General features: G+C 31.5%; 1 protein-coding gene across 1 annotated transcript in view; it reads right to left on the bottom strand.

Moving 5' to 3' along the window:
* LOC111085546 (hemicentin-1-like) overlaps positions 1 to 11,631 on the bottom strand; it is a 133,260-nt gene that overhangs the window by 25,358 nt on the left and 96,271 nt on the right. Inside the window, exons 5-8 of the mRNA XM_022384630.1 lie at positions 6,157 to 6,453; positions 4,275 to 4,565; positions 3,620 to 3,907; positions 2,064 to 2,369 (exon numbers count right to left, since the gene is read on the bottom strand). Coding sequence (XP_022240338.1) covers positions 2,064 to 2,369; positions 3,620 to 3,907; positions 4,275 to 4,565; positions 6,157 to 6,453 — 1,182 coding nt within the window. The remainder of the gene's footprint in view (positions 1 to 2,063; positions 2,370 to 3,619; positions 3,908 to 4,274; positions 4,566 to 6,156; positions 6,454 to 11,631) is intronic.

Here is an 11,631-nt window from a genome sequence, read left to right as displayed (position 1 = left end):
GTTTTGTATTTCTAACCAATACGCTGTGTTACAGCTCACCTATGAATGAGCTAAAGGAGTACACAAAACACCTGATAATCTGGTTTTGTATTTCTAACCAATACGCTGTGTTACAGCTCACCTATGAATGAGCTAAAGGAGTACACAAAACACCTGATAATCTGGTTTTGTATTTCTAACCAATACGCTGTGTTACAGCTCACCTATGAATGAGCTAAAGGAGTACACAAAACACCTGATAATCTGGTTTTGTATTTCTAACCAATACGCTGTGTTACAGCTCACCTATGAATGAGCTAAAGGAGTACACAAAACACCTGATAATCTGGTTTTGTATTTCTAACCAATACGCTGTGTTACAGCTCACCTATGAATGAGCTAAAGGAGTAAACAAAACTGTTCTTCGCCTTGAGAGAAAATGCAAAAAGTATAAAGAAATGATTACAAGATGACATTCAATAGCATAATTCAAGATTTTCATTATTTTGTGACCTTGTGTTAAATTTTTCATCAGTATTCAAATACAGGTAATTTGAAATCAAAATGAGTTCAGACACACCTTCGATGATTTTGACCAAAATCATTTCAAACTGAAACCGTAAGTTTAAGCAGTTTCTTAACTTAAATCGATGGGAATTAAAAATAATCTGTTTCCAATTTTTCTTCATTTGAGCATCATGGATGTACCGTTTCATTAGGAATATACTCGGTTTGAAGTAACCCCATTCATTTTTCATTTAGTCTACAACTAAAATGCCATCCTATGAAATAGCATCATACACTTTCATTATGTTCTTTCAGCATCTTTCGATTCCTTGCTCGTATATTTGGAACATACGGTTAAAACAGCTTAATGTTGGAACAAAGGTAACATGCCTTGACAAAACAACATCCGTACTGTACAGAAACACAATAATACATCATAGCTAGAAATTGTGAAATTCAGTGTAATAAGAAACACTACCAAATGGATAAATACATATACTACGGTATTAATCATTATTAAAACCTGTTTGGTGAGAATATAGAAGAAATTTGTCAATTATATATGAAGAATATTAGACATTTTAAGCCACGAATTATCGACATAATAAGAGCTTGAAAATACAAGGATTTTAAGAAAATTTAAAGATGGCCTGACGACTGTAAATAATTAAGACAATATAATGTCATGTGTATGAAATGGTTAATTGTGAAAGGAAATGAATTATAAGTTAGTAAGAATTATGCATTGTGGAATTGGTTATTAATAAAATAGGGAAATATGCATAAATAAATGGTGTATCTTGATATAAGTTAGACAGTTTCAATGCTTTTTTTTTTTATCAAGACGTGTTGAAAGGATATTTATAAAATGTAATAATCGAATTTATAATTAGGCGAAAAGTTATTGTGATAATATATATTTATTCCGGTAAATGTATGGTTACCTCAAGATTTCTGTCCTCATATAAAGTCATGGGCTTACAATGCTAAAAACCGGGTTTCGATACCCGTGGTGGGCAGAGCACAGATAGCCCATTGTGCAGCTTTGTGCTTAACATACAAGAAAGAAAAAACAGAACACGTGTGAAATTTATCTGAAAGGTTTTGACTTTTAAAAAAATCTAAGCTTTCTGAAGTTGTTCATTGATCTTATTTATACTGTCCTAATCTTCGGGTCCCCTGGTTGCACCTCGGAAAATCTGTAAGCTTATAAAGCTAAAGATGGGTTTTGGTACCTGTGATGGGCAGACCACAGGTAGCCCATTTGTAGCTTTGCGCTTAACAACAAACAAACCTAAACTTGGGAAAACATGATACTGTAATCAATGAAGAAAATACTATTAGGCGTGGCTGATATTAGGTAAGCGTTACTCTTACACAAGATTCATACATTTGCTCTAAATGTGGAAGCTTAAAACAACCGATTGCTTACAAGAACAGTGGAAAATATAAGTCATAATTTATTACCATTTTATTTTAGAAAATATAACAACAACTTTATGTTACTGAACTATTCAACTCATTTTAATAATTATTAATTAATATCATAAACCTAATGGTTCTACAAGCGATATTACCTTGTTTGTTAGATACGGAGGGGGCGTCCAGAGTTCTCGCCTGAAGAACCTTCGGTGGACTTCTCCCTCTCACATTGACAGAATAAATAAAAAGTATAAATGATGTACCAGAAGGAAGAGAATGGACTATAAAGAAAGGTGCATCTGATGCAGAAATATTCTTTTGCAGTTCTTTGTTTCTTTTGTTATATACTTCAACCTGAAAATGTTGCGATAATCCCCCGTCTTTGCCAGGAGAGCATCGAACAATGAATGTTTCTCTCGTTTGGTTTATGAGCTGGCAGTTTTTTGGCGCCTCGGGAGGAGCTCCAAGAAAGAACAAGAAAAGTGTTATGTGTGAACATCTTTAACGGATCACTGCTTACATCAAGGAAACAATAAAATAGAAAAGTAGTCATACACATAACTTTTATGTTTCCAGAGGATTTAATATATCCTAAAGAAAAATGTATTTGAACAAATATATACGTTATTTCAGGGCGCCTGAGCGACTCCAATCCATTGATGTTTCAACAGAATAGGTGAGGCTTAATTATCATGTTTTGATATTGAATAATATATATATCATCTACATAAATTTAGTCAACATAGATATTTATAGGTAAAAAAAGAATATTTCAACACTAAAGTAAGTATTAACATTAAAAGGAAGGACTGCGTTAAGAACAACGAGCCCAAACTTGTAAGGAAACGAACATTTTAATTATCCAAACAAGCTTTAATAACTACAAAAAAACGCGTAGTTTGAGTGTAGTTGTTAAAGCTTGTTTTAATGATTTATATGCATGTATATATAGTTTGATACGTGCATAATTTGTTAATACAATACCACATCTTATATTTCTCAGCAATCCTCTTATTTAATTGTTTAACCCGGTGCAAATGAGTAAATGAAAATGTCAAATCAAAATGCAAATGCTCATTAGCTTGTTGGGTTCGTGGTTATTTTGTCGACTTGAAATAAGGGTACAAAACATATGCATGAATACATGTTATACATGTCATAATCATTCATTATCTACAATAATAAAGCTCTAAATGATCTGTGTGAAAAAGGACTGTAAAAATAGTTCGTAACTGCCAATTAATTATTACGAACTGTTCCGAAATTATATAAAAATAAATTATTTAAGACCTTCAACATTCGTACCTTTTAGAAGTTCTTAGAGTAGATATACGTAACCATGTAAATCCCAAATGCGATTCTACCCTAGATTATATGAAAGTTAGGCCAACAGTAAAGAAGAGGGAATCCTCAATAGCCACGGCACTTGAAATTCTTTTCCAGGATTAGAATAAATCAGATCTCAAATCGGTCAAGAGATGATGGAGCTATGAGCTAAAAGTTTGTTTGTGAAAATACAAAATTGAAAAAAACAAAACTCAGAGCCGTTCTATGAGCCGCTATGCCGCGGTTAAAAACGTAATAAGATCTATAATTGCTAATATAATATGATCATATACTAGTTGAAGTAGAAAAGATGATTTTGTAATAAAATAAGTCAGTTCATGCTTTTGGGATTTATGAGCTAGTAACGAGATTCTGTAATTTTTACCTCCTGGAGTGACTACGAACTGACAAGGGTTATTTTGTTCTCCAATTCTGTTCTTCGCCCAACACAGTAGTGTTCCATAATCCATTTCAGACTGTGGTGAAAATAGGGCCATACTAGATGTTTGGTTTTGAGAAAACGTATTTAAAGATAGAACGCCAAAACTATTATTCAGCGACCAACGAAATTGAACTTCAGAGGGTTGTGCAGTAACTTCACATGTTACCCTAATACTAGATCCAATGAGAACCGCATACTCCCGAGAATTTACTTCCTTACACACTGGGTGATCTGAAAATATAATTCGAAGCTCAGCGATTTACCTCCAAGTAAACCATATGGTTGTATGCATACACTTGTAAAGAAAAAAAGTTGTTTAGATTGGAGACAGTGAAATGTCGAAAGTAAAAGACATAGGTACTGAAGTTTTACTCTTCTGAACGAGTGATATTTTTTTACTTATTAATTTTAAAATTATAGAATTACAAAAGTATGTGACTAAAACAACAATTACAACTAAAAAAAAAAGAATACAAATGAAAATATTATTTTAAAAAATAGCACAGATTATTTTTTTCTTGTTACATAATCGATAAGTTTAAACATCAACTGTTATAGAGATGATCTGTTTGATAATGTTGAAACTTGTTAAACTCACAGTTCACTCCCAAAGATATTTCTTCGCTCCAACCTTGTCCCTCCTTATTTGCAGCAACACACTGAAATTTCCCTCTGTGACTTATCTGTACACTTTTAATAGTCAATGATTGCTTTGTGACAATAACCCCTAACCTTCCATCGGAATGTATTGTTGAACCATTAAAAAGCCACCAGACATCAAGTTTTGGCGGGTTAGCGTCAACTTTACAATTTAGTGAAATTTCACTGCCCTCTGTTACATCGTGGAGGTCCGTTAGATTTTGTGGAATAATTTTTACTTGAGGAATGTCTGTGAATCAGAGATAATAGAGGTATAATAATAATAATATATATATATATATATATATATATATAATAGAAATATATAACAAAATTCCTAACCAGATAAAGCTTAAATTTATTTTCCTTTCTTGATTATTAGACACTGTTACAGCTCATGTCTACATACACGTATATGTCATCCAACTAACTTTTTAAGATATCTTAATACACATTTACGACTTTAAATTCATGGACTAATGAGCTTTTAGGTCCCCAAATATTGAATCATCAAAACAGTCAATGTAATAGTTTAGTATGTTATTCTTAACAATTTTTTATGAATTTCCATTTAGAATATCAGCAAGCTTGCTCGTCATTAAAATCTTTCCCAATGTTATCATTTAGAGATATCAACGAATTTCATTTCATTTGACGTTCAAGCTAATTCAACCTAATTTCAATAGTGCACCGAAATGAAGGTTTATTTTGAGATAATCTAATTAAATATTTCAATCCATTCGTGTTATTCATAATTCAAGAAAAGATATTTGATTGTTGATCAGGAGTAAAAGGAAAGACCATTTCATTTTCTAAAAAAGTGAAGTCAGAGTTTTCAGGTATTGTGATGAACAAACCTTATTCACAGTTGATTCAAAATGCCTGAAAATAAGAAATACCAGATAATAGTAATGTTATTCATGGTTTGTTAGAACGTAATTGCTATCAAAAAACCAAAAAAAAATGCAATTTCAGAAAAACATTTCATACTTACTTGCTCAAATTACTGCAAGAAACAGCACAATTTGATAACTGATACACTATGAAATTTACCAAATGAAAAATCTTTCCCACTGTCTCATAGCAAATGATTTTTTGAGTTAGAAAATTTTCTAATTTTCTTACCTACCATAACTGAGGCACATTATTGTGAAATTCTTCAAGATCTTGTTTTTGTCATCTTACTCCTTTTAATGAAGATGGGAACATTGTCAGGGAAATAGTTTTGAACGAAAAAGTTTCGTAAAGAGCGCGAATGGAAGTGATGAGTAAAATTACTCATGCTAGAAAATTTTCATAAAAGTGACCCGAAAAACGGCGCCAACTCGGTAACCCGTGGCCCGATTTTAACGAAACTTGTTTTATTCTATTTCTATTCTCATTCTAATATTCCATTCATATTTCTATTCTATATTTTGCGTGGTTTTTTTGTGGTATTTAATTACAGACAAGCAAACAAACAATCTCAGAGTTTTAGTAGTATATAGATTAATCTATGAGACTTGGGCGTGGTCAAGTACTTCAATCGAAAGGGTTCGATCTCCTGAGTTCAGAACTGAAATTATATCTCAAATCAGTCAATAAATGAAGGAGCAACTGGTTAAAAGTTTGTATTTGAAAAAAACAAACCAATAAAACTCAGAGTCATTCTATGAGCCACTATACTATGGTTAAAAATTATAATGTATTGTGGTATTAATAACTGATTATTTTAGTCATATTTGATACATTTTGAGTAAAGTAAGCGTTCATGCTAGCCTTAAGAAAGAAGAATGAAATTGCCTAATATGGATTGGTTTCTAGGGTAACAATTTATGAAAAAACAGAAAACCCTTACTTACAGTAAACTTCCAAAGTGCGGACGTCAGATACAACACTGTCCTTTAGAAGTGAATTATCTGCTCGACATGATATATTTTTCGCATTATCTTTAGCTTCAGGGATAAATGTGACAGTGCTGACAGTCAGGTTATTATCTGGGGACAAAATATCTGTTACCGACGTTAGTCGATCCACCCCTTTCCACCAGGTGATTTCAGCGGGAGGCCTGGCACCCCATGTTTCGCACACAAGCTCCACCACACGGCCGGCAGAAACGGGTCTACTGGGTGTGATGATTTTGGCATCTAAAGGCTTCACTAGACAGTCAGAAAACAAATATTTTCAGAGTAAACTACTAAGGTGAAGATGAAAGACACATAAAAATTTTAAAATATTGAAATTGATAATGCTTTGAAGAATAATAACATAATTATTTGGGAAATAAAAATATGTCAAGGAATACACTGATATCTATGAAAAATAAAATCATATTAACTTTATTATATCTTTCTTTGAAATTCATTAACAAATAAATATGTGTATTAACTTTTTATGTCCAAATGATGAACTTAAAGTTTTAGTGTAAAAACTTCTAAATATCATACTACGACAAAGCACCTGATGTTGATAAGGATGTTAGCTTATATAATATTAGCAACATGGATATTTAACCACTTATGTTTCAAAGATATGGTGAAGTAACATAGCATGTTAATTTTATTTAAATATGAAACTTTACAGCGAAATCGAAACGACTATAAAGATTTTGTTTTCAATGATAAATTGAAATAGCTTAAATACTTTTATAGAATGGTCGAGTTTTCTAATCCTCATAGTATTTTGGCAAATATAGATACGTGTAAGAAATCACGTTTCTTTGTTCTTTTTTTTTTCTGAGAAAGGACTACTGCATATTTTAAATTTTGAGAATATGTATTGCAATATTGCATAGATAATTCCTGTACAGATTAAATTGTGTGTGTGATGGAATAAGTCGAACTTACTTTGAGGGCAGACATACCAGAATATAGAATATAAAATCACTACTACTAAGTTTTCTAAATGGCCTTTAGGCCTTGAATGAACAGATGTTTAGGGCGCTCGACTCACAATCTGTAAATATAAAGCCTTTAGGCCTTGGATGAACAGGTGGTTAAGGCGTTCGACTCACAATCTGCAAGATATAAATTCGTTGCCGAACATGTTCTCCTTTTCAGCAGTGTCCATTATAATGTTTCGGGTAATTCCATATTCGTTAGTAAAGATTAGTCCAAGTGGATGGTGTAAATTGCATGTAAATTCAACAAACAAACAAGTAGAATCTCATTAAACGACTAATGGGAATGCGATTTAGTTTCGAAATAAAGCTGTAATGTTTAAAGTTATTTTCTGATTTGTGATTTTAATTTATGAAAAATATATTGGCTCTTATGTAGACTTACCAGTGTAAGTAGAAAAAAGTATCCAACGATAGATTAAAAAATATTTTTTTATTTTGTTGTTGTTTTTTCATTTTAAGAGAAAAAACTAAAGTTCATAGAACTCGGATTAAGATAAGTAACAGGCAACATCTGATGTCCAACAGGTGTTAAGCCATTACAAAACATTTCATCAGTTATTAGTGTATAAACTTTCCTTATGAAATTTCTATTATGTTTTAATTGTGCTTAAAACACATTCGCCTTATAACTAGGTATATTTTACATGCACACAAGAGGACCTACCTGAGACATTTACTTCAATATCATGAAAGGGAATTTCTACAAAAGTTTTGATTAACGAGTAAAGATATGTGGTGATTATTAACTTGTATAAAACTTGTGGTCTAATAATGTTTAGTTTATAATGGATGAAATATAAAAACTTGTGTTTCATAGAACAAATGGTGGATGTTTAACAACTTAGCTTCGTAAACTATAATATATTCAATGCATTGATGCATGCACTTTTATAGAAACGCTATAACACAATTTAGGATGCCGTAATTAGTAATCAAGGACATCTTTTCACACATGAAGTAATTTGAATAATTAAGAACGACATATTCTAGCGTAATCAAATCATACATAATTACAACTTGTAAGGTACGATACTTTCACAGCACCCTGTACTTATCTATTCTAACAATGAAAAAAATACATTAAATTAATACAAAACTCAATTTATCTTGAAAGTTTACAATAATTAATTACTAACTTCTGAACAGATATTTTCGGTCCATACAAACCCCTTTTTACGCTCCAGTAAAAAGATGGCAGAAGATTTATTGCAGAAAACTAGCTTTAAACAGTAAATTTAAATTAAATGTCCAAGATAAATATTACTATTATTTTCCAAGGAATGTCTTATTTATTATAAACTAAATCTTGTTTTTGACGTAGTTGTTTTTTTCGTAATTCTTAATCTTTTTATGTTGTTTTTAGTGAATATTTCTTTTCAACATTGTTTTTACCAGAAAAGACTTTTCACAAGGCATTTTATTTATTCAAAAACTAAAAACTCGACCAATTCTCATTTTCTCTTTATCTATTGACATTTCTTAATTATTAAGGTTGTTAGGGGCGCTCGGATCGCAATCTGCGGGTTGCGAATTCGAATACACGTCACCAAACATACTCGCTCTTTCAGCTGTGGGGACGTTAGACTATGACGGTCAATCCCAATATTTGTTGTTAAACGAGTAGCCCAAGAGTTGGCGGTGGTGTTGACTAGCTGCTTTCCCTCTAGTCTATCACTGCAAAATTAGGGAGGACTAGTGCAGATAGTCCTCGAGTAGCTTTGCGCGAAATTCAAGACAAACCAAATTTAATTCTAAACATACATTTAGTTATTAAATTATGAGTAGAAAACCACTTTAGTAAATATCGCATTTTACTGGTGAACCCAAGAGTGGACGGAAACAAAATATGATGTATTGTTGTTTCAAGTGTAAAACAAATACTCACATACCTTATTTAATGACTTGATATAATATATTACACGATACTACCACATCATGCCAGATATAGCAAACAGTACCACATGATGTCAGATACTGCAAACAGTACCACATGATGTCAGATACTGCAAACAGTACCACATGATGTCAGATACTGCAAACAGTACCACATGATACCAAATATTATACGATACTACCACATCATGCCAGATATAGCAAATAGTACCACATGATGCCAAATATTATACGATACTACCACATCATGCCAGATATAGCAAATAGTAGCACATGATGTCAGACACTGCAGACAGTACCACATGATGCCAAATATTATACGATAGTACCACATCATGCCAGATATAGCAAATAGTACCACATGATGTCAGATACTGCAGACAGTACCACATGATGCCAAATATTAAACGATAATATCGCATGATGTCAGATGTGCAGATAGTACCATATGATGTAAGATTTAACAATGTGCTTTTTATTATAGTAATTAAACATTCATTTACAAAAAAAATTCATCTGTTTTATTCAATCATTCTTGAATTTGAAAAAGAGAAATGCAACATTTGGTTCCTGATACTTTATTAAGTTTGTGAAATTTGTAAGTATTAATATAATATCTGGATTTGTCGGGTAACATTCATTATTGAATCATCGGGTGATAACGAAACGAAATACATATTCCAACGAGCTTTGAACATCCTACTAAAAAATTAGTAGCTTATATGATAACCTAAGTTTAATTACAATCAGTAACTGATTTGTAATACCTAGACATTAAAGGCTAATTAATTTTTATCCTACATGACATTTACACTGAAAGACCTACCCGATTTTTTTTTCAAAATAACAAGATAAAATTCGATCAAGAATTTTGAGTGACTGTAAATTAGCTAAAATAAATAATTAGCTCATCTTCCTTCATGAATGCAGACAACGATAACGAATTTTCGAAAGGACTTAAGGTTAAATTACCTATCAACACCCTACTTCTCAAAGGCTGACTCAGAAACTTAATAAAGTCATGCTCTAAGGTAGAATAAAGTATCACCACATAAAACAAAAATGATACAGATTATCATTAATCTTATGTGTCAGAAGACAGAGTTTAGAACTGGTACTATCCTGATACGCTTAACTCTTCAAACTTATTACTCACACAAACATGTACATGCTAAATAACTTCAAATCAATAAATTACATTTATTCACCTATTATTAATAATAAGAAGCCTTCTAAACACGATGGTTGCATCTAAACGCACAGTAACAAGCTTTAGTAAACAACCATTAACAGTAACTGGAAAAGAAGACACAATTTAGAGCATACAAGAAGCAGAAGAAATAAATAATGAATTTGGAATCAAAATAAAGACAGAAGTCCATAAATTCACGAAATGGAAACACCACTATAATACCACGAAATAAAAAAATACTCTCCTCAAATCTTTAAGAAATAAATCACAACAATTCTACCAGCACATAAAGGGAAAGTCATTGTATTCATGTATAAGCAGAAATACTCCATTAAGCTCTATTTTTCAGTTAAAGATGACCACTACATAAGGTCAAGTACAACGAAACTGCTAATAAAAAGAAGGAAATTGATCTGAAGAACTATTAGAACTCAACCAAATGACAGTCTGAAACACTTGATAATACTACCAGCCGAAATGCAGGATAAAAAATACTTGGAACAATTGATAATATTAGCAGCCGAAATGCAGGATAGAAAATGCCAGGAACAGTTGACAATATTAGAGACCCATACGTAGGATAAACAATATCTGGAAACTTAATAATATTAGCAGCCGAAATGCAGGATAACAAAAAACAAGAACGCTTGATAATATTAGCAGATAAAACGCAGGATCAAAATATACCTAGAACGCTTGATAATATTAATAGCCGAAACGCAGGATAGAAAATACCCGGAGCACTTCAAAATATTAGCAGGAGAAATGCAGGATAGAAAACAAACTAGTAATTAGTATTTAGTTATTAGAGAAGTGAATAACACTTAATTAGATTTAGCTTGTGAAATGTAAGAACGATTGATAAAATATAATTAGAATAAGGGTACAAAATATAAGAGTGACTGGTAAAATGAATAACAATATTTAGGTTATAAAACGTAAGAACAACTGATAAATTTTAATGATTAGATTTAGTTTACAAAACCTAAGAACGATTGATAAAATTTAATAATCGGAGTTAGGTTACAAAACGTAAGAACGATTGATAAAATTTAATAATCAGAGTTAGGTTACAAAACGTAAGAACGATTGATAAAATTTAATAATCAGAGTTAGGTTACAAAACGTAAGAACAATTGATAAACTTTAATAATGAGAGTTAGGTTACAAAACGTAAGAACAATTGATAAAATTTAATAATCGGAGTTAGGTTACAAAACGTAAGAACAATTGATAAAATTTAATAATCAGAGTTAGGTTACAAAACGTAAGAACGATTGATAAAATTTAATAATCAGAGTTAGGTTACAAAACGTAAGAACGATTGATAAAATTTAATAATCAGAGTTA

Source organism: Limulus polyphemus, unplaced genomic scaffold (genome assembly GCF_000517525.1).
Source record: "Limulus polyphemus unplaced genomic scaffold, Limulus_polyphemus-2.1.2 Scaffold460, whole genome shotgun sequence".
In the NCBI taxonomy this organism is placed as follows: domain Eukaryota; kingdom Metazoa; phylum Arthropoda; class Merostomata; order Xiphosura; family Limulidae; genus Limulus; species Limulus polyphemus.
Note: the sequence above shows the minus strand (reverse complement) of the source record. Positions and strands in the feature narration are given on the sequence as shown.